Consider the following 24,602-nt stretch of genomic DNA (forward strand, 5'->3'; position numbering starts at 1 on the left):
TTGATATCGGTTTATAGATAACTATGGCAAAAGTGACTCTTCATATACAAGTCTAATGCAATGCAAGTAAATTGGACAAAGACATCTCAGATCCCAGTTGTAAGCATCAAATCACAAGCACTCTCCCTACAAATAAGCTCACTACAAAACCTGCCAAAACAAGCACAGCAAATATCAATATCAAAGGTTATAATCTAGGCCTGAAGTGTATAAGCATGCAAAGAAGCCTCATCAGTTATACATTCCTTGGACGCTTCTTTAACACGCTACTATGTATGTCCTGACTTTTCCCCTAAGGATTGCAGAAAATACACAGTATTCTTTTTGTCAGCTAAAATAATTCACACTTGGAAATATGACTAGTCCCAAATCCTTAGCTTTGTTAGAAAAAGCCATAGAAATAGTTGCCTTCAGTAACTTTTGTATGCCTGAGGTCCACTGCTGCTGGCATTTTATTCAACCACCTCACATGTGTTTTCAGGTAGTTCTGCCAAAGCCTTTTGTTAAATAGTAGGAGAGAGAAAATATACTGAATAGGTAGAACCTGTTTTCTCATGTTTATTTTTCATTTTACACTGCCTCAAGATTTTTTATTTTAAATACTCCCAACAGAAAGCATTATGAAGTTATGGGCAACTTGGAGCAAAATATAGTGTACTTAAAAAATACTAACTCAACCTGACCAAGTTAAATAACACCGTTCAATACAAAATATGTATTAAAAGCAAAACAGATATATTTGTAGTCTTGAACAATGTAACAGTGGCAGAAAAAAACAAAACCAACACAACAGTGTAAGGTGGAGAAGAGCTGTACAGAACAAGAATACAGGATTTTTTGACAATGAAAGAAAATTAAAAAATAAAGACAAAATAAGGACACCCCCCACCCCCACGCCCCCCATTTCATCACACTCTTATGATAAGCTGGAAGCTAAGTCCCAGAGAAAGAGAAACAGTCAAAAAACTGACAGGTAAATAAATAGACAAGAAGTTGAATGCCAAAACATTTCAATTTACCTTTCTGACTGGTGGTTTTGTTATGATATCCTCAAAATTGTCGTCTGCTTTTAGTGTCTGAAAGTTCTCGTGCAGTATTCCTATCTTCTTGTCATTATCCCAACCTGAAGGACTAGATGAAGGATTATTTGGCTTTAAATTCTGTTACTTCAGGTTGATCTTGGATGCAATCCTGAAGTGTACAGAACTGAAAACCAGAGAAGTTCTCATAGCTCCTGCTCTCCTGTGAGGGCTAATATTGGTCTGTACAGATAGTCAGGGACTGGTTCACCATAACAGAGAGGAGCAAAATCTCTGGGTTAACATTTCTCTCTGAGGCAGCAAATATTTGTAACCTCAATCCACTGGTGCTCACCAAACTCCAGTTCATGAGAATGTTACAGAACTTTAGAAAGCAGAAACAAAAAGAGTTCTAAATGGTTCTAAATTGCAAAAATACATTCCGTACTCAAATACACATAATAATGCAGGTAACTTACATAAATACTGCATCTTTTTCCACAACAACAGCTGGAACACTGAAAGGAAATCCATACAACTTCTGGACTATGTATTTATACACTAAATCAATGTTTTTGTTCTCCTTTACAGAAGTGTAAATAAGTGCTGCCCCATCTGAATAAACTTGTTAAAGAAAACTCAGTTTAGTGGTTAATAAGAGATACTAAAGTTACTTTCTTTTTACTAGTTTAAAGGTTATTTACTTTGTAGAATTTAGAGGGGGAATACAAGATCAAATAAGTCAAACAGCTCCTGACACTTAATTTTTTAAATAGGCTACTTAGTAATTTAAATCTTTTGCATTTGTTTTAGGCCAACTCAGCCATCACTTTTAGAATAAAGTATACGCTCTTCTCATTTTCAAAGTCCATAATACCAACAATTTCATTACGATACTTTCAAAACTGTCTTCTGCTTTTAGTGAAGAAAAATGTTCGTGCCATAGCCTTGTATCTTGTCATTAGCCCACCCTGCAACAGGGACACTACAGCATTAATGAGGCATTAATACAGCTTCAGAAATGCCAAAGATCTTCCACTTCCCCACCTGGGTTTTTAAATTAGGGGAGGAAGTTCTTACATTATACAGTGACCTGCTTTCGAACAAAACGAAGGCAAACAAATTGTGCTGTATATCAATTACTAAAAGACCAAGGGAGTACTTACATTCTAACATGGTTCAGTGTCAAATTAACACAGTTTTTGCACAGGATTAATGAAAGCAGCCTGGGAAGTTTTCTGTTATTTTTACTTTTTTTGGGATTATAAAAATGCCAACCCCCCTAATGTATTTCTACATGCATGCAATTTAAATTCTAGAAGAAAGTTATATAGTCGGATCTGATTCCCATTCAGTGATGTTTAGAATAGAATTCCAAGTTGTACATGGTATATACCATTACAGAGACTAATACCTACTAGCATTCTGCATTCTTCATCCACAAGACCTATCACAATTGTTCCTAATTCCAATTTGAAAAATTAGATCTTTGAAGCCCACTGAAGGAAGTGCTATCCCCTAGTGTTCAACTGAGTCCTCAGGTTCTTGAACTAATGTGTCCATCTGTTAAGTGTGGTCTCTGCAATTGCATTTAAACTTCCCTTTACCACAGCACAAATTATTATGACACGATGTATGCGTATTCCCGGCATCTACAAATCTAGGTCTCAGCATGTCTTGCTGACTAAACAACACTCAAGAGAATTTTATGCATTTTGTTTAAAGAAGTTTAAAATCGGTTGCTGTGCTATTACTGTTTATGTGCATTGTCTCTGTAGCAACACAGAGAAGCCAGTAGATCCTTCCTACAGCAATTCACACTTCTTTCCTTCCCTTATCACCTCATCTTGTGCAATTACTGAACCCTGAAGAGACTGCATATTTAGGTTGAAAAGAATAACATGCCTTATTTGCATCTGAAGCAAGATCATACTTAAATGAATTATCTTTTGTTATTTGAGGGAGCTTGGCAGCAACGTGTGCTGATTTGCAAACTGACTCCCAAACATGGGAACAAAGGCAAGTAAAGAAATTCCTGGTAAGGGGACACACTAGAGTCTTGCAGCTCTTTAAAAAACCCCACCAAACCAACATTAAAAAAAGCCCAGAAAAGTTGAATTCAACATTGCTTGTAGGTGTAGCTGAAGCAGACTGCCAGCTACAGTAAAGAAGTTGCATTCTACTTTGGTCCAGGTGCAAATATTCTTTTAAGCTTGTCATAATTGACTCACTATCATCTTTAAGATGTGACAAAGGATACACTGTAAGCAAAACCGTCTGATATGTGACTGAATGAAGTCAAAGTGTTCATCTCTGTAGTCATGTTCTTTTTCCAGAACGCTGATGGCATCACACTATCAAAACACACAACATGAACACACCACTTTCAGTTACCTGTTGAAATAGCAGTGCTACTACACATCCAGTTCACAGCTGGACAAGGGGGATGGACTGGGGCGGGTGGTGCAGAAAAAAAAAAAAAAAAAATCGCAAAACTGCTAAGATAGTTTAAAAGCATAATTTAAACTTTTTTTTTTTTAAATAATATATAATATATAATATATATGTGATCAGCCCTAACTTGGGAGATCAAGGGATTGCCATTTTTCATTCACTCCCCCATAAAGCAGCAACTCAAAAGTCTCTGTTGAAAGACTGACCCACTGAATGATACCACCATTTTCTTCCAAATATATTTTTACACACTGTGGTAGTACAGGACATAGCGGGGTTTTTTATCCGGTTACTAACCAGCCCTTTGGCAAAGGGAGGCAAAATCAAGAAACGTGGAAGCACAAAAAAAAAAAAAAGTGAACACCAGAACTAGCAGATGAGAAAAAGACAAATAAGAAGGTTTGCATTCCAGTGAAGGAACAATATATTCATCAAAAGGTTTATTCTTTCACTGTGGGCCAGCAGAGGCTGCAGATGCAGTACGCTTAATGCCAATGAGAACTCAGGTGGGAAAAACAACCAAACCAACAAAACAATCTAAAGGTATGGCTAAGAATATAGTTACATACCTAACAAAAAGCAAAAGAGATCACAGAAACATCCCAAGAACTGAGGAAAGTTAACAGAGCAGCACTTAACTAACTAGAGCCCTCAAATATATTAATATTCAGAAAAAGATCTGAAATATTAAAAACAACCCTACCAAACCACTATTTGCAGAATCACAAGGACTGTGGAGACCAAGGGGAATCCTAGCTGCTGACTGACCAGCTGACTTCTGTGAGCAAAACTAGATCTGAATTGTTTCTCAATTCCTTTAAAACTGGTAGAACTAAAGGAAAAATTAATCCCAAAATGACATGAAATCGGGGCTTCCTGAAGATAACCAACCTTCAGCATTACACATTTTTAAAGAATTCTTATGCAAGGTATTCAGAGTGAAAAATAACTATGTGCTTCCCACCCATAACTGACAAAGTTGCTTAAATAAAATATGCAAAAAAACTGAAATGTCAAACAAACCTTTGTACAAACTACTACTACTGGAATGCCTAAGTTACATGTTAGTGTATCTGCACCAAGGGGTAAAATCACACTGTCATCTTTGTCTTCCTGTAATGAAGTATTTCTTCTCTGCGGAGAAGCTGGAAAATCCTCGCCTGGTTCTATGTATTCCTGGAAGTCTCTTACCACTGAAAGTAAAAAAAGTTATATTAACAGATCAGCTATTTTATTCTATTATTCAACAATGATTTTCACTGCCATTGAGCTCTAGCACTATTGATCATATAATACTCCTGCTTCTTTATGTTAAAAAGTTGAGCATGCACCAAGTACTAACTATTTGTTTACTCTGTGCAGCACAAGAGAGCACAAGACTAGTAAGTCTGAGATCTGCTTGATGGCCAGCTAGAGGAACACAACCAGGTAAGACTCTCCATAAGGACAGCATTGAACCATTTTTATTTTACCACTGTGGAACCACTTGGCAGTTGCTATTAACTATTACTGTCTGATATGTTTCATTCCATTTTTCTTGGCAAAATTAATGGAATGGTTTGTTAAAACTAACAAGAATTAAGTGTTACACAGCAGCTTAGCTAAAACCCCTTCTCCACACTTCCCTCTCTCTGTACAGTGAATCTACAGTAGTAATAAGTAAAAAGAATAGAATACACAAACATGAGTTATTAACTAGCTTTATAATTACTTCATAGCATATGAAATATTTTGTATGCTTTTACAATAGATCAGACACTACTTAAAATTTAGCAAGGAGGGCAAGTCAGAGTATAACAAGAATTAGAAAAAAAAAAGATAAAGTTAACAAGTGTGGCTAACTTTTTCCTGTCACATTCCAGTGCATACACCCAAAAAGCTATAATCACATGGTCACTTACTATTCCTATAGTCAGGGATGCAGTATTAGGCATAAAACATCTGTACGTTTCACACCAAGCCTCCTGTTTCACCTAACAGAAACAGCACTCTACCAAACCCCGCTACTAATTATTTTCCACGAGTAGCACATCCCAATTCAGGCGAAACAAATCAGGCAGTAAGACAATTCAGCTGCACTGTGCCCACTAGCAGCTAAGTACTCCAGTACATTCTCACTGCTTTCCTCTGATTTACATTATCCACTGCTACACCTTCACTAAACTGATTGAAACCCTCTGAGTTCATACCTAGCAATGTGTTAGTTGAATTACCAGAGCAAGACTTATTTCAGCACCTTAGAGAAAAAGATGTATTATGCCAAGATTATTCAAGTTTTCCACAGATTTTCTTTGAGTTTACAATAACAAAAAGCACATGCACTGACTATCATTTCTACTCGAACAGACAACTTAGCCTCTTATTCAGGGAATGCTGCTACTTCAGTCTGGTCTCAGAGTTCCAAGAGCCTCCCAAATTAACCATGTTTTAAATACAGAGCTCTTACCATGATACGCCAGCCACTCTAGGGAGCCTTTCCTACACAGCATCCTGTCTGCTTTGGGAAAACTACATGCCTAAGATAAAAGTCACACTACTGCAGTGCTAGAAGCTTTCTTAGAAAAAAAATTAAAGTGAAGAGGCTACAAGGCATTGTTAGGCTCAGAAGAATTTTGTAGCAGGAAGAGCTATTCCAACCCTTCACACACAGCAGGTATGTATCCCCTAATGCCTTCCCATACCAGTCTTGGTCCTCACAGGGTCTGTTTGTAAGTGGAATGAAGTTGCTAGAACAGGAAAACAGCAGCACACCTCCAGAAAACTACACACACAAACCCTCCGTAGATTTCAGTCCTGTCAGCACGTTAAGTCAGTTCACAGGAGCCTCTCAGGAGCACTGAGCCTGGCACAAGAATTAAGTGGGACCATATAGCCAGAAGTCAGGCAAGCAAGATTCCTCCCTCCTCCTCTTGGCAATGTCAGGCTGCTGCCTGCCTAGCAATGCATGAAGCCACATTACAAGAGGTTCAAAACAAAAGCAGCTTCCAGTCATATCTGGATTGTGTCCAGGGCTTCTGTTACACCCAAGTCGCATACCATCAGCATCTGTAAGAATTAGAGCAGATGACAAAAGAACAACAAAGCAGACAAAACTTTTAATGAGTAGCTGTTTTTCTTGACTCAATCACATTTTCTGGATTTTATAGTTCCCCTCTTCTGTTCACTCCATTAGTAAAGAAGCAAAACTCTCAGCTACACATTTTTGATAATGGAGATGCTGCACCCTTACTACTTTCATCCAATAAAATCCTATCCTGAAACTGCCTCGGGGAAGTGTTCAATATGCACACACACCACCCCCTGAAAACAAACCAAACAGAACCTAAAACCACATCCAGAATTTCTCAGCTCCTCCCTCCTACACAAGTTCTTCTTGTGGAAAATATGATTCTCAAGGATGATACTTCCCTTAGAAGAATCTCTCTCTCAAAAGAATAAATTAACTCCCCCCAGAGTATCTACAACTGCCACCTCATGGACTACTTTATCACAGCAGAGCTACAACTTCCACTGCTGAAAAAGCTATTCAGCAAACTGGCAGTCAATTGCTTAAGAACATACAGTCCCGAGAGCAACTTCAGACTTACACACAAAGTTTAATCATGCTATTTGATCTTAACACATGGCTTTCTCAAACACTCTTCCTTGTAGTGATTCACCAAGAGATGAACAGCAAAGACTCATGTTTTGGTACCCTCAGGGAAACACAGAGGCTGCCCAGAAGTAATACAGAATTATGATGTTAGTGAGTTCAGTCATATAGCTTAAGGAATCCTGCAAAATCTTTGTGTTCTGCGTGTTTAAAACTAAGAGGACAAAGAGCTATATCATATCCATGCCAAAATAAAATTACATCTGCATTACTGTCAATAATAATGATGATAAAACTCTTCAAATAGAAAGGGCCCAGACATTATGGTAATGTCATGAATCCTCCCAACAATTACACTTTTGGTAGGCAGAGATCAGGTCTCAGGTTCTCTAGACAGACTAATTACAGGAACAGTTAAGAAACTGATGCAGTGATTTGCCTTTAAAATAAATACATAAATAATTGAAAGCTAAGAAGCTTTCTTTTTCCTTCAAGAATCTTATCTAGAAAAAACTGTAAGACGCAAGAATGTACAATCAGCTGTGTTCATTCTGAAAGCTTCCACCCCTACTTCTGTTAGAAAGAAATACCAGTATCACTCACATATTGAGACTTATCTGAAGCTTGACTTGCTTGATAACTCCTAATTTTAAGTAACATTTCCAAAGCATGAAAAGAACTGTAATGGAGAGATTAAATGGTGCAGAAAGTATTAAGCATATTTGATTAAATGGATTCCTACATATTTGCAGAATACTCACACTTTTGTTCCATTTCTTTCATTTCTTCAGGAGGAATTTTTAACTTGTCAATATGTTCTCTTACAACACTCGCCCATTTTTGTAAAGAATCCAGTGCAGTCCAAGGCCTAGACATGTCTACTACCAACATAATTAGAGTGTCCTTTAGAGAGCTTGCTTCCATTGCAAATTTAAGAAGACCTTTGTGATACAAGTCACCATCTAAAATCCATACATTACATCTTGTTTGGTCTACAAAGGAAAAACATTTTATGAGACTTACTGGAAACAGTCCACTACATAACAGAGCTATTAAATCTTCTTCAGACATATAAAATATAAGGAAGAAAGCAGCTGACTTGTTTTATCAGTCAATTAAAATGCATAGCAACAGAGCAAACTAGAGCTTTTGGGGACAAGCTCCTTGTCTTCCAGACCCTGATGTTTAATGGCTGGTAACTGAAGATCTTAAATTTATTATCTGTAAGTGAGAATCCAGAGACAGCATTCAGCATTTCCAAATTTCATGTTCACCGTTTTAGAGAGGGAAAAAGTTTTCTTCAAGATGCAACTTAGAAGGGGGGGAATTGGGCGAATTAAGCCACCCTTTCTCAGCCGTTGGCCTGCTCAGTTCAAGGATTGACATCTCCCCTTCAAAACTCCAATGTGATATGCCTATAGATTTTTTGAAGTACAGAATGTACCTTCACCTTTCAGAAAACCAGAGCAGAACTGCAAGTTTTTCATTATTTAGATGGACTTTATGGATAAAGTTATTTTTTCAGATTTGCAAAAGGCCAATCACCATACAGACAGACCATCCCACTGCTTTTTTCTCCCCAAACAACAAACAATATTCAGAAACACTTCTGCAGTAAATGAGGAGCTGCTGATTCAAAATTAGAGAGCTTAACATAATTACATTTTGCCTTCAGGTAAGTTTTTTGTACTGGTTACAGAAGTTCTGAGGAAAACATTTAGACCAAACACCCTGGTCAAATCATCTTGGAAACCAACAGCCAGACATGGGAGTCAGAAAAGGCCCAACTTCTGGTTCTGCTTCTCCTTCTCCTTCTATCTGTATTTGCTCATACAGTTTAGACAAGAGCTCCCATTTTTCCCCCACAGCTCCCAGTATGTCCTTATGCACAGCTCACCAAGTATTGCCATCTAGATAATTCACTGCACCTCTACAGAACCTGGTCATACTCCTTCCCTTGTTTCCCCATATATAAGCAGTAAATATCCATCCCATAACTGCAGGTATATTGAGGCTGGATCTTAAACATCTTTTTTACCTTGTAGCCATAAGCAAACTCAAGCCAGCTGAAATACACCTTTTACTTATTTCTCCTTCCTCCAAATTTTTGTGTTGGTGGTTTGGCAGTCTTTTGTTGTTTGTTTTTTAAATTTCCTTTAGCACTGTGCATATTTTCCTACCTATCAATTTATGATACATAATCTTGCAGATTCTCATACCACCAAGACAAACGCTTCTTTGTATATTCAAAAAGAGAAAAATACTTGCTACAGTATTTGAAACACAAGGCAAGAGCACCTTTTCCTCTAGGGCTGAGGAATGCGCATCTATCCAGAACACTGCAGCTAAGACTGCTTCCCTGCTCTTAATTTTTTTCCCCAGGCTTTTCTTTTGACTGCTTCATGGTATATGCTAAAAGAATTACACCAAGAAACTTCCTCAGGATACAAATTACTTGTGACCTAAGCTGGACTCCTGCAACTTACAAAGAAAGAAAAACATCCCACTGTCATTCCAAGTATTACACTCCTGATTTTTCTTTCAAATTGGTTTAAGATATTATTAGAAATAAAAACTTACCATCTCGATCTTCATCATGCACATTTAAGTACAAATACTCCATTCCTCTTCCTTTTTTGTATTCCTCTATTCCTTGAATTTTTCCTATTAAGCTAGTTTTACCTGCTCCATCTTCACCTGGAGAAACAGAAGTTAGATACCACTCAATCTTTACTCACAGCTACATATTAAAAACCACCTGGGGCAAGAAGGAAACCATATACTAAGAGGGTAACTGAGCTCATTAAAGCTTTGAAATACAGTGGGCTTTGCCCAACTCAGCCATCTGCTCAGAGCACATGCCTAAGCTTCAAATCTTCTAATTACTGATAAATACAATTTTGCCACTAACTATCCTATCTGAATTAGGCTCTTACATGTATCTTTAAGCAGATACCTTAAGGTAGTTAAATACCACAAACAATTACAGTCTTTCAATTGCAACCAAAGTGGTAACAAAGTCTTTCTAAAGTAGCGTTCATGCCACAGTAAGCTCATCTTGCTATCAGAAAAGTATTATTTGGAACTCTCTCCTATCAAATAGCACACACCATCAGGCTGAGCAAGGCAAATCTATTTCCTTAGGGTTTTATGGGTTGATTTCTTTGAATCTTTTCTCTGTTACAGGTCTAAAGAAATCTTACAAAGTGGTGACAAACAGTAAGCCTCTTGCCTTACAGTACATGTGTGATTAGGTCGACACACAGTGACAAGCCTGCAATCTGAGTCCATTCACTCCTCCAGTGGGAGCTTGGATAACCATTAAACCTTACAGCATGTGCAAAGTGTGAACACCTCAGCTATTGCCGGAGACTTTTCTTGAAAAACTTTTATTTCATATTATATTATAATATTTATTTCATATTATTTCATTTATTTCATATTATATTCATATGCATGCAGTTTTTCCAGTTTGAAAGAGTAACCAAGCTGAATTTGGACATTAAGAGGGGTATTGCTACTTGAATTTGGCAGTATGATGGGTACATAACAGTTAGACATTAGAAAATCCTTGGAACTCACACACAAGTTAGAAGCACCTTATCAGTTTTATGCCAAAGTATTTTTTCCGAAGTCTTTCCTGCCCAGGGGAGTATAAACACTTGCTTTTAACTACATAACAAAGAGAAGAGTTCAAGGACAGTAATTTCCACTGCTAACTGTAATGAAGGTTTCCCTTTAAAGAAAACTGATCGTGAGCTTGTAGACAATGTTATGTCTAAGTTAAAAAGACTACAGACAGAAGCACAGAAGGGAGCAGAATAATGATACTGTCATGGACTGATTTTGAATTTACTCAACATATCATCCCCAAGATTACCACGTGAAGTCTTCAGTTTAGAGTTCAGCCTTATTTTCAGATTTCACTAATAGTGTAGAAGCTGCCAGAAAGCATAAGACCTTTTACTCTATATAGCCCAGAGGATTTTACTCAATGGAATGAAAAGGGGTTTTTTGCCCCTCCCCTTTTAAAAAAAAAATTAATAAATAAATTAAAAAATAATAAAAGAGAGAAAGAAAAACAAGACCAGAACTGAAGGTTACAATCTGGTTAAGTATAGAGAACTTAGGTGAAAAATGAAGTTGTATCAGTCTAACTTTTTCAACATTTAAGAGTTTGTTTGGTAGTTCCTTAACTATAATAAATCAACACACACATAACTAAACAGCTATAGCTAGTTTTAAATAAGCTTTGGAAAGCACAGCTATTTTCTACTTGTACATTAAACTCTTCTTCTTGTGACGATATTCTCTTAAATAACAATTCTGCCCAAGCAGTGAAGAGTTCAAGCTTCATCACAAGAGATGAATTACAATTCCTCCTCTGCCTTCACCGAAGTACTTATTCAAGCTTCTTAAATTTGCCATCTACAAATAACTGGGAGGCTTTATTAAGAGCGGCTGCATTGACATGTTGTGCTGCTGAAGTTGCCATTACTTTTGCCAACAATTTCTGTGTGATTCATTGTGTTATTTTACCTTCTTAAACAGACAGCTTCAGTTATTTTGTGCCAGCAGAAAGCTCAAAAGGTAAGACAAAACTAAATTTGATACTCCTTTTAAAGAGGGGTTGCACTTTTCAGCTTTCCTAAGTTCTCAGAACAGTTGACTTCTCTTGCATATCAGTTTGCTTCACATAGGTGGCAATAAAGATTACAACTATTTGTGCTAGGAAAGGTTAGCATCTTCTGTGAAGTACATCTGCCAGTTCTTTACAAAAGTGGCTACAACTTAAGGGTTTAAGAAACATCTGTGGTTATGAAAAGTCGTAAACATGACAAAAGATACACTTCAGCAGTCTAAATCAAACAATTATAATTAAACTAATGCTAATATATATGCAACTTGATTGTTTGGAAGTGTTCTTGCTAATATCCCACAAGGCCCTTACTCATCATGGTTGTGTAGCATGATTTCCTCCCCAACCCAGCATTTCTAAATGCCTGAAGTGAACTGAAGTTCAATACTGTTAAGTTAATATCTTACGGTAAATTGAGAGCTGGAATTTTATTTTCCCTCCTCGAGTTTTCCAGTAATTACGTTCAGACCCTACAAAGAAAGAAGTTACCTATACAGCATAAGACAAGTTTTTTTGACATAAAATTAGTACCTTTGGACACATACAATCATAGAATAGTTAGGGTTGGAAAGGACCTTGAGATCATCTAGTTCCAACCCCCCTGACATGGGCAGGGACACCCCACACTAAACCATGCCACCCAAGGCCTCATCTAACCTGGCTTTGAACACCGCCAAGGATGGAGCATTCACAGCCTCCCTGGGCAACCCATTCCAGTGCCTCACCACCCTCTCAGTAAAGAATTTCTTCCTTATATCCAATCTAAACTTCCCCTGTTTAAGTTTGAACCCGTTACCCCTTGTCCCGTCACTACAGTCCCTGATGAATAGTCCATCCCCAGCATCCTTGTAGGCCCCCTTCAGATACTGGAAGGCTGCTATGAGGTCTCCACGCAGCCTTCTCTTCTCCAGGTTGAACAGCCCCAGCTTTCTCAGCCTGTCTCCATACGGGAGGTGCTCCAGTCCCCTGATCATCCTCGTGGCCCTCCTCTGGACTTGTTCCAACAGTTCCATGTCCTTTTTATGCTGAGGACACCAGAACTGTACACAATACTCCAAGGGAGGTCTCACAAGAGCAGAGTAGAGGGGCAGGATCACCTCCTTCGACCTGCTGGTCACACTCCTCTTGATGCAGCCCAGGATACGGTTGGCTTTCTGGGCTGCGAGCGCACACTGAAGCCAGCTCATGTTCATTTTCTCATCGACCAACACCCCCAAGTCCTTCTCTGCAGGGCTGCTCTGAATCTCTTCTCTGCCCAACCTGTAGCTGTGCCTGGGATTGCTCCCACCCAGGTGCAGGACCTTGCACTTGGCATGGTTAAACTTCATAAGGTTGGCATCGGCCCACCTCACAAGCGTGTCAAGGTCCCTCTGGATGGCATCCCTTCCCTCCGGCGTATCAACCGAACCACACAGCTTGGTGTCATTGGCAAACTTGCTGAGGGCGCACTCAATCCCACTGTCCATGTCACCGACAAAGATGTTGAACAAGACCGGTCCCAACACCGATCCCTGAGGGACACCACTCGTTACTGATCTCCAGCCGGACATTGAGCCATTGACCACAACTCTTTGCATGCCGCCATCCAGCCAGTTCTTTATCCACCGAGTGGTCCACCCATCAAATTGATGTCTCTCCAATTTAGAGACAAGGATGTCATGTGGGACAGTGTCAAAGGCTTTGCACAAATCCAGGTAGATGACATCAACTGCTCTGCCCCTGTCCATCAGTTTCGTAGCCCCATCATAGAAGGCCACCAAATTGGTCAGGCAAGATTTCCCTTTAGTGAAGCCATGCTGGCTGTCACCAACCACCTCCTTGTTTTTCATGTGCCTTAGCATGTCTTCCAGGAGAATCTGCTCCAAGAGTTTTGCCAGGCACAGAAGTGAGACTGACTGGTCTGTAATTCCCCGGGTCATCCATTTTCCCCTTCTTGAAAATGGGGGTTATATTTCCCTTCTTCCAGTCATTGGGAACTGACTGCCATGATTTTTCAAATATGATGGCCAGTGGCTTAGCAACTTCATTCGCCAGCTCCTTCAGGACCTGTGGATGGATTTCGTCAGGTCCCATGGACTTGTGTACGTTTAGGTTTTTAAGATGGTCTCGAACCAGATCCTCTCCTACAGTGGGCCTAGGGTCTTCATTCTCATAGTCCCTGCGTTCGCCTTCCAAGACTTGGGTGGTGCGGTCAGAGACTTTGCCAGTGAAGACCGAGGCAAAGAAGTCATTAAGAACCTCAGCCTTCTCCAAATCCTGGGTAGCCAGTTCTCCCGATATCTTCTGAAGGGGGCCTACGTTGTCCCTAGTCTGTCTTTTACTCACTACGTACCTATAGAATCCCTTCCTATTATCCTTAACATCCCTAGCCAAGTTCAATTCTAACTGGGCCTTAGTCTTCCTCACCTGGTCCCTAGCTTCCCAGACAGCATCCCTGTATTCTTCCCAGGCTGCCTGTCCCTGTTTCCACCTTCTATAAGCCTCTTTTTTCCTTTGAATTTTCCTGAGCAGCTCCTTATCCATCCAAGGAGGTCTCCTGGCCCTCTTGCTGCACTTCCTTCTAGTTGGGATGCAACACTCCTGAGCTTGGAGCAGGTGATCCTTGAATAACAACCAAGAGTCTTGGGCCCCCCTGCTCTCTAGGGCTGTGTCCTATGGAACCTTACTAAGCAGGCTCCTGAAGAGGCCAAAGTCTGCTCTCTTGAAGTCCAGGGCAGTGAGCTTGCTACACGCTCTTTTCACTGTCCCAAGGATCTCGAATTCGACCATCTCGTGGTCACTGCAACCAAGGCTGCCCTGGAGCGTCACATTTCTAACCAGCCCCTCCCTGTTGGTGAGCACGAGGTCAAGCACGGCACCTCTCCTTGTCAGCTCCTCTATTACTTGCAGAAGAAAGTTGTCTTCCACACAATCGAGGAACCTCCTGGATTACTTGTGCCGGGCCGTACCTTCACTCCAACAGATGTCAGGGTGGTTGAAGTCTCCCATGAGAACAAGGGCCTGTGAGCGTGAGGCTGTTCCTATCTGCCTATAGAGCACTTCATCCACAGATTCCCCTTGATCAGGCGGTCTGTAACAGATCCCCACAGTAATGTCCCCCATTGCTGTTCTCTCTTTGACCCTGACCCACAAACTCTCTGTCAACTGCTCACCCGTCCCCAGACAGAGTTCCATACTCTCCAGCCTATCTCTAACATAAATAGCAACTCCCCCTCCCTGCCTGCCAGGCCTGTCTTTTCTAAAGAGCCTGTAACCTTCCATTCCAACACTCCAGTCGTAGGAGCCATCCCACCATGTTTCTGTGATGCCTGCTATATCATATTCCCGTAGTCGTGCACACATCTCTAATTCCTCTTGTTTGTTCCCCATGCTACGGGCGTTTGTATGGAGGCATCTGAGCCGAGCTTCAAATGAAGCCAGCTCATTGGCTGGAGCAGCTGGAATATCTCTGCATCGCTCCGAGCATTTATTGTAGGTGCTGGCAACTGACTGGGTGTGTTGGGATGGAACGATGCCACCCTCCCCCAACACATCTAGTTTAAAGAAACCTTGACCAGCCTGGCAAGCCTCCTACCAAAACCACTCTTCCTCTTCTTTGTCAGATCAGCTTTACCAGCCCCAGTAGACCTGGCCTACTAACTTGGGTCCCGTATTCAGAACACCCAAACCCCTGACTATGGCACCATCCTTTTAACCATTTATTAACTTGGCCAATCCTCCTAGCAAAAAGCTCTCCCAGCTCTCAAAAAGGTCTCCCCCTGTATCCTGGAGAATTGATGAAAAGACAATCTGAGCTCCAGAGCCCCTAACCACCTCTCCTAGGGCTCTGTAGTCCTTCTTTATGTTCTCCAGCCTATCAACATCGCTAGCACCCACATGGATCACCAGAAGTGGGTAATAGTCCGTGGGTCTCACTAGAGTAGGCAGCCTCTCTGCAACATCCCTGATCCGTGCTCCAGGTAGGCAACACACCTCCCTCGAGACCGGGTCAGGCCAACAGATGAGTGCCTCTGTCCCTTTCAAAGTAGAGTCCCCTACCACTATGACTCGTCTCTTTTTCCTGGCAGCACCAGTAGTGATCTTCTTTACCGGCGCACCAGCCGGTTGTTTCTGGTGCCAGTGCCCTTCCTTCTTAGCACCCTGCAGGACAGCAAAGCGGTTCTGGGTGGGGACAACAGCTTTAGGAGGAAGCCCCTTGTTTTTAATTGTCCTCTTCCTCTTTTTTTTGTTGTTTTTTGTTGTTACTATTTCCCAGCTTCCTGGGTTGACAGCCTCCTCCACTCCTCCATGAGCTTCAGGGGACGCCTGAGGCCCCTGCACAGTTTGGGCCTGGAGGAGGCAGTCCTGTTTCCTCTCATGCACACACAGTAGTCGTTTCAGCCACCCATCACAGAATTATTTACATTTAATCTGTTCTGTGAAGAAGATTCTCTTCTGCCTTCTCCTTACCAAATATCCACCCATTTCAATATCCACCAAGAATAGGTAGGTGGGTCACTGACAGACATAACTGTCAGTTAATACAAGTTACTGCATGTCAAAAGCAATACTCATCATTCACTAGAAAGCCAGAATGACACATCGCTGATGTTTGAAAGGACTGGTACTCCTTTCATTAATTATTCAGGTATATGAGAATAATAGCGTGGCTTGTAGATGATGTAAGATAAACCAAGAGATCTGTGGGGAAAAGGGTCAGAAGCAATACCAACAAGTGGTCCAAAACAAATTAGCAATGCATAAACCAGCTAATATACAAATAGAACAGCTCACTTCCAAGGGTGCAAGACAGCTGCCTAACCAAACATGCCCTGTTCCACAGATCCAGAGCTCTCAACAAACGTAAGCCATGTTAGAGTCAATATTCTGGAAAAAGTTGTCAGAAAGTAAAACCAGGACCATCCTACACAACATAAGGATTTCCTCCTTTTTGCCCACACAATTCTCAAAATATTAGGAAAAGATGACTGCCTTGGCTGAGAGAACTTGCAAAGACTTGAGGTTCCATCCACCTCTACTTTCCATTTTTAGTGTGTTGCAGATAGCATTTGAAATTGTGATGGCTGCAAATGTATTGGTATCCTTGTTACAGCTGATACACCTGAAGGCTGTGCTGCCATTCAGCAGGACCTTGATAGGCTGGAGAACTCGGCAGAGAGAAACCTAATGAGATTCAACAAGGGCGAGTGTAGAGTACTGCACCTAAGGAGGAAAGAACTCCAAATACCAGTACAGGTTAGGGACTGACCTACTAGAGAGCAGTTCAGCTGAGAAGGAGCTGGGAGTATTGGTTGATGACAAGTTGACTATGAGTTGGCAGTGTGCCCCTGCTCTGGGTGGCCCTGCCTTGGCAGGGGGGCTGGACTAGATGATCTCCAGAGATCTCTTCTAAACCTAAGGATTCCGTGATTCATATTCCCCAGATTTGAACATCATTGCATGTTAAAATTATGGAACAGAATTATTTTTAAGTGCTACTGAAGCAATATGTAACAGAGCCTCATGCACCTTCAGAAAGTCATCATCTTCCTCCTCCTCTTTCCTCCAAAACTGAGATGGAAAATCCTTTAGCTGCTTCTTTATTTCTAACTTTGTGACAATCAAATTAACAACTGACTTCCGTACATAAGCTTACAGAGCAAAGGATTTCTTACACATGGTTCTAAATATAGAATAGCAAAGTAGAATAAAAATCAAGTAGATTGATGCACATTTAAGATCCTGAATACCTCCTCTGCAAGTAACATAAAAGGTCCTCCTCTTCCAGAGTAAATCCTAAAGAACTAAAATTCCTCATTACATTAAACTGCACTCACAAGTTAATACTACAGTGAGGAAATGTGTAGCACTGCTTGCTAGAAGCATCACAACAAAGCTGAAGACAAGTAAAAGAGGGACAACAGATTAAATTTTGCAGAAAAGCCAGGCTAGGAAGCAGTTGAAACAAAGCCAAACCAATCTGCTTCCACACAGTATTTCACCATCTTGTTAACAAAATGGAAATTCTTATACTTGACTGAAAAAAAGCTGTTTCATTGTTATCCTCATGCTGCTACACTTCACCTCTCTGAGGAGCTCAAGTTTGGGGTAGTGCTTGTCAAAGCTTCTCTGTCCAAGGTGCTGCTCTGTCTACAAAACAGAGTTTGATGACATCCTTCTTGTTGCTGCCCTCAAAGATATCTGAAGCCATAATACAAAAGCCTGCCCAGCCTCCTCCCTTCTCACTACTCCAGGCAGAAAAGTATGTTTATTGAGCCAGAAAATGGAGTATCACTGAATGCTCTGCTACAATACCAATCTAGCAAAACGGGCGCCCATAGATGGGAAGGCGCAATGAGGTGGATGAATTGCCTTCTGTGAATGCAGGCAAGCAGGCCCTTATCTATGAGCTGCTACTTGAACTGTTCAACCATAAATTATTATGTTAGAGAGAAGTTAGGCTCTCTGTTACAGAACTTTGCTAAACTTCCAACTGAACATTTTAAAATTAAGAATATTTACTACTCATGCTATTTCCATATTTCTTTCCATTTAGAAAATGAAAACAAGTACATTTTCACTTGTCTTAAACCAAGGCATTTCTTACTTCTCGAAGTCTGTATATGAAAGTAATCATTGTGTTACCTCCACGACAGACATGATTCTGCCTTCTCAGAATCACAGAGCAGTCTCTATTCTGCACCATGTTGAATGTCTGAATCCTAATGCAGGAAGTGCATAGAGTGGAAATGTAACAGCCTTCTTCCTACCAGAACCAAATGCATATGTACTACAGTTATTTTCAATATAAAATACTTCTTACAAGTTAATAACTGTGATTAATAACAAGTTAATAACTTGTGAGAATTTAATAACCCTCTACTCAGCCACACATTAGTGGAAGAGACTTGTTTACACATACTATACTAATCGAAGACTGCTTTTTGCAAAACAAAGCCCAAATAATCAGGGTAAGCCAAATTAAGTTTCGTTTCAGAGAAATGAAGAACAAAATTAATTATGCTGATGTGATCCTTCTCCAGAATCCCTCCAAACGACATGGAAGTTCACAATGAGGAGGTCATATTAAATCCTCAAATAAGTTGTCATTAAATTATGATTTACTTATTGGACAAAAAAACTTCTCCTCCTCTAAGTTTGTTTTACTCCACCAGATAAGTCTTTGCCCTCACATGTGATTTATTTGGTATCTTTGTGGCACTGAAAGATGAAATAACTTTTCCAAAGCGCACCTTAATTGCCCTTCTGCATTACAACATGATAGAAAGCAGACTGAAAACAATGTTCCAGCATGCCTTTTGTCAAGTCCTGCACCACAAGAATACACAGTCTGACTGTGAAAACAGGTACAGGAGTAACAGTGTTACTTATGGAGAAACCCACAGACAGAGAAAACCAAATGTTGCAGAGAATATGAACAGCATACATCTCTAATGCAAGCCTTTTTCTTTTACGCGGCAGTAAATGATCCAGTGTATTTTGTCCAGGCTTGCTACCAAAACAGAATAGTCCTGTGCTGCTATTAAAGGGACATCTTTATTGGTACTTCTGCCACTAACCTGACTGGAAAACACAAGCACAATTCCTTTCACTATTCCTCACCTTTGGAGCTATTTCAGAGATATAACCAGTAACCAGCAGCACCTCTGGCAAAGCAGAGGCAAATTACAGTAAATGCAATTCAATAACTGTTCTAAGTAAATTTTGCTACGCAACATCCATGTAACTCTGGCTTTTTGGAAAGGTATTCCAGCAGCAAGGATATTATGAAGAAGTACTACTTAGTTCTAAACAAACGTAACTGCAAAACAAGCAATTAGAATTTTATCTAGGTCAATGCCCCATCAAAACAATTGACACTTTCACAGCGTAGCTCTGCTGATTGAAACAGAAATTGGCTATATTTGGAAGCCTTTCATAGCCTGTAGAAGGTGAAGAAGTAGCAAGAAGAGGAAAAGAATCTGACAACTTCTGCAGTACTAGAGAATTAAGGAACATTTGTGATGAACAATATGGACAGTATCAACAGACAGTATTTCATCAATTGTAATGACTAAATGATCACAGCAAAACTTTCAGCTATATGAATTGGAAAAAATAAAGAAGAAAATTACTTTTCCTAGCATTGAGTACAAATTCAAGCAAGCAGCTTTTATAGTGATTGTACATACTCTCATGGTGTATCAGAACTTAATTTTGAAGTTCACTATATTGCATGTGTCCACTAAAAGAAAGCAGCAAGCTAAAACTGCTCTTCAAGATGCACCATTTTCTACAGTAACAGCCATTCCCAATACGTGTACACATAGAAAAGTGTATCTGTAAGTTAGCTGTGGGTTGTGAAAACTTCTTCTCAGGCATCCTGACAGCCACTGGACAGGAGCAGAGCTCAAAGACTCAAACGAACACGCCTGGCCCTGAAGACTGAGATATCTGGGGTAAAGAGAAAACATGGACACAAGGCAGTTGAATGCTCACTGCCCTTTAAACTCAAAGCCTTTGTCATCAAGTGGGGTAAAATGCATGAATAAAATCAAAATGCTGGCGATTCAGTAGAAGTGTAAGTATGCAACACAGACACTTGCAGTCAGGTATACATGTGTCACCACATGGTCTGACATCATTAGAATTGCAGGCCAAGAATCTACTATGCTTCAGAGAGAGGAGTGGATGAAATACAGAGCCAGATAGAAAGCAACTACTCAGTTCACTTGCAGGCTGGGAGCCTGTTGTCTTGTGCAGCCTGGAATGACTTTGACCATCACTGCGTGAATGCATGCTGCAGTTTACTGCATAAATGACTAGCTCAAGCTCCTGCATCCAAGCATGATGGATTCCATCCATAACCTGCAATGATGACTTTTTAGCTGCTCCCTCTATTCTACTTGCTGGTTCAGATACACCAGCAAGGGAATGAACAAGAGAGGTTCCAGTTATAAGCATCAGTTTTCTCATGAAGCTCAGCAAAAAGCATCTCCTCTGATCAGCTACCTTTGTTACACAAGTGAGAAGAGAAGATAGTCCAGGAGAGAAAAAAGAGAAAACCAAACCCAACCAAGCAACAAGAAGAAAGCCACACTCCTTTGGCTATCTGTAAAAAACAGCTAGAAATGTCACTGACAGCACCTAATTTCCTTAAGAAAGCAGGGACATCTTACATTTTCTGCTGGAATAGTTTACTAAATGAGGTAGCTACGGTCACTATGAAGAGCTACCCAGGAATCAGAGCATCCCTGCCTTACAGAAAAGTTAGGAAAACTTCCATTTCTATTATCTGTTCATACAAGAACAGAAAAATCCTTTTATGCTACACATCGTGCCAATCAAAGTTTAAAGTCTTCACACGAAAATAATATTGAAGAAATATCTATAAGTGAAACAATTTGGAGAAGTAGAACTGTAAGTTAATTAATTTGGGGGGGCTGATTTTGAGCAGAGAATTACCAGAATTAGACATTAACCTTCACTTCACAAAACTACGTGCCACATCTAGAGATTAACATTTGGCATTCCAGTTTCCTTCAGTTATTTCTGTGATGTCTTGAATTGCTTTCCAGGTGTCCTGGGTTCAGCTCTCTGGGGAGTGGGGGGAGGAAGGCGGGGGGGGGGAGTGAGCAAGCGGCTGCGTGGTTCTGAGATACGTGCTGGGCTTAAACCACGACACCAGGTTCTTAAAAACACAATGTTAATATAGCTAAAAAATAAAGACTGAAATAACAGAATTAGCATGCCAGACACATCCAGGTTCCCGAACAACTGGGTGTACGAGTACATGCAGGGTTTGAGAAATATAAATTCTGCAGGCAAATTAGAAAACTTGTCCTAGCAGACAAAAAAACTACAAGTGATGGGTTTTTCTGGTTGGTCTTTCTGTGGGGTTTGTTTTTGGGCAGGGGTTGTGGTGAGGTGTGTTGAAGGCCTAGAGAATTTGCTTTGTTTAATGCAGTTTGTATTGAGAATAAGCACTCATTTATCACTACGTCTCATGTTTCAGCTGGGAATTTTGACCAATATAACTGTTTATACTGCAAATGTTTGCCTACCACAAAACCAGTGAAAACCATCAAGACCCTGGCCAACTTTACAACTCCTGCTTAAAAAGTATTCCAAGAACAACAAAACTAAAAATAGTCATGGCAAGAAGTGACCTATGTTAACAACAAAAGCTAGCACAAAACTGAAGGAACAGAGCTTAGAAACAGCAGAAATGTGAGGTAACAAAAGTTGCAAACACACAGCTCAAGAACCTGAAGAGACAGAACTTCACATACTGAATTTGTCCAACACAGAATACATAAGAGCTCTCATCTTCCTGTGCTAGTGTGCTTCAGGAGCAGCATCAGGACTTGCAAGTGAGCAGCAAAGTGTAACACATGGATTAGGTATCTTCACAAAGAACATGCCTGTGGTCCTTACTGGCCAGTCCTCACATCTGATGATTTTTCCCCTAAACACATGACAAACTGTTTTTTCTCCCTTGGACTGTGGCCTTCTAAAAAACATGATTCCTGAGAAAGAACTAGCATTTCTTCTACAAATCTGCCAGTCTTTTAAAAAAATGCGTCAGTCAAAAAAGAAAAATAAAAGCATTAAAGGAAATAATTCCATAAGCTCTATATAAACAGGTAAAAAGAAATTTTCTATAGAAAAAATTCAACATCACAAACTAAGTGAGCATTTAGAAGCATTCTGTGGTCTGTGCCCCCTCTAGTTCTGAAGGAAGCATGGTCTCAAGTTACAGAGTACTAAGGATTGCCTGACTACAGAGACAGAAAGAACAAGAGTGTAATCTTCTTGTCAAGGTTCGCGGTTTTAAGAAGAATCTTGCAACTTCAAGCAGGACAATCATCCAAGTTAATTTCAAAATATCACATAAAAGCTGTCAATGATTATGAAATCTTTCCTTTCTTTAATAGCAACAGAACTTCCAATCTCAATATCCTACTTAATCATGTAAGATAAAGGCCAACAAATTAAAGGCTAGGAAGTCCTGTAACAGATTCACTAAACCTTGTACAGTCTTCATCATGGTCAGTTTTAAGTCACTCAGCTTATCAAAACTGGATAAAAAGAGTCACAGTGATTGCTTTAGGATTATGGAGGAAAAAACCTAACTTGAAAAACCTCAAAAGAGTACAAACCACATGACTACACAGAATCATAGTGTGCATAGGGTCCACATGAATATCTTTACTGGGTTTTAACCAGGTTTCCAAATACTAGCAATTCATAACTCTTGCTAAGGACAGGGATGTTGGCAAAAGAGGGAAGAAGCAGCTAGTTGACAAATCCATCCACTCAGATTCATTGAATTGTCTACTGGTAGTATTGTTTACTAGTCTTTCAGACATATATATAATAGCAGTTAACACACATACACTTGGGAGCATCCATTTCTCCTCCTCCTCCACAAAGTTTTTGGTTTTGCTTGGCATAATCATTTCTCCTCTTTCCCTCTCAACACTGAAAAATAGCTGTGTCTCTCACTATTGCCCTACCATAGTCCCATTGTTACTCCTAACCCTGCCAAACGCGAGGTTGCACTAACACACTGGGTGGAGATAAGAGAACACAATAAAAGCCAGCAGCCAAACGCTGCCGCTGCTGTCGCACAACTTGCTGATGATATTGCTGCTGACAAGCTCGGTGCGTGTGGGCAGGACACAGCCAACACGCCCATACAGACTACTCCGCCCTCCGGCCAACAGGCAGCATCCGTCATTGACACCGCTGGGGCCACGGAAGCGATTTTTGTGTCTGCATGACACACCATAAGGACCAGCAAGCAACACGGGCTGCATGAACTGGGGAGGTCTCGTAACAGGTCCCCGAACTCAACACTCATCAGGGGAGAAAGACAATAGAAACCAGCCTTCCAAGCCATGTCTACCTAAGGAGGTAGGGTGGGGGGAGGATAGTAAGGGTATTATGGCGAGGCACCTACAACGAGAGGGATATCTAAAGCATCTCTGGATGCTGGATATTCAAAATGAAGGAAAAACATACAAGGGAAGAAGCGAGAGGGTTAAGTCAGTACCCTTCCACCATCACAGCCCCGACACCACCCCCCTTCGAGCACTAAACAGAAGCCCCAGACGCTCAAAAGCAGGTGAAGGAGCAAACCAGCGTGCGGCAGGGAAGGGATCAGGATGCTTTCCTCACCAAGCAGGAGGACGTTCTTCCCCGAAGGTAGCTTAGAGCGGGACCGAGTGGACACCTCACTGAGGATGCACGACCTGGGGCGGAGAGAAGACAACCCTTAGGAAGGCGCTGCCGGGGGTTCACACCCCACCACCTCCGCGGTGGGTACAGGAGCAGCATCGGGGTGGTGGGCAGGGCAGGAGCTGCCACCACCAAGGGGAGGAGCCTCTCCTGCCCCCCCAGCTCAGTGACTGAGAGGGGCCGAGCGCCAGCAGGGGGGATTAACCATCCCACCTCCCCCGAAGGGCAAGAAGCCGCGCCGAGGGCGGCAAAGCCAGCTGCTCGACCGCGGGGCGGGGGATTACCAGAGGTTCTGCCCATCGTCCTCATCGCCGCCTGCCCGCAGCTCCGCGTTGTTGTTGGTCGTGGCCGTAGTGGCTGACGAAGAGGAAGAAAAACCGGCAACCGAACCGAGTCCGGACGAAGAGGAGCCAAAGGAACCGGCTCTCCCCACCGCCGCCGCCATCTTCCCTGCCTCCTCCCTGCCCCTTTGCTTCCCTGAGACACGAAGCGGGCGGCGGCGCCGCGGCGGCTCACAGGAACCCGGATGTTGGGAGGGCGGGGGGCGGAGTTCCATGCTCGAGCGGCTCCCCTTCCACCTACTCCTCTGAGGGCGCTGCGCCTGAGCTGGAGGGTCTTGGTTGCTCGGGTCTGTCCTTGCCAGCTGCTCTGGGAGAGCAGAGTAGAGTGAAAGGGA

At 41.3% G+C, this 24,602-nt stretch overlaps 1 protein-coding gene across 2 annotated transcripts in view; it reads right to left on the bottom strand.

Moving 5' to 3' along the window:
- DYNC1LI1 (dynein cytoplasmic 1 light intermediate chain 1) overlaps positions 1–24,397 on the bottom strand; it is a 29,742-nt gene extending 5,345 nt beyond the window's left edge. For both annotated transcript variants that reach the window (XM_080611730.1, XM_080611729.1), the window contains exons 1-8: positions 24,211–24,397; positions 23,867–23,940; positions 9,646–9,762; positions 7,827–8,057; positions 4,497–4,666; positions 3,280–3,373; positions 1,499–1,634; positions 1,020–1,131 (exon numbers count right to left, since the gene is read on the bottom strand). In XM_080611730.1, the coding sequence (XP_080467856.1) occupies positions 1,020–1,131; positions 1,499–1,634; positions 3,280–3,373; positions 4,497–4,666; positions 7,827–8,057; positions 9,646–9,762; positions 23,867–23,940; positions 24,211–24,371 (1,095 nt within the window). In that variant the 5' untranslated portion in view covers positions 24,372–24,397. The remainder of the gene's footprint in view (positions 1–1,019; positions 1,132–1,498; positions 1,635–3,279; positions 3,374–4,496; positions 4,667–7,826; positions 8,058–9,645; positions 9,763–23,866; positions 23,941–24,210) is intronic.
- Between the last annotated feature and the right edge of the window lie 205 nt (positions 24,398–24,602).

This window comes from Psittacula echo (assembly GCF_963264785.1).
Source record: "Psittacula echo genome assembly, chromosome: 2".
Taxonomy (NCBI): Eukaryota; Metazoa; Chordata; class Aves; order Psittaciformes; family Psittacidae; genus Psittacula; species Psittacula echo.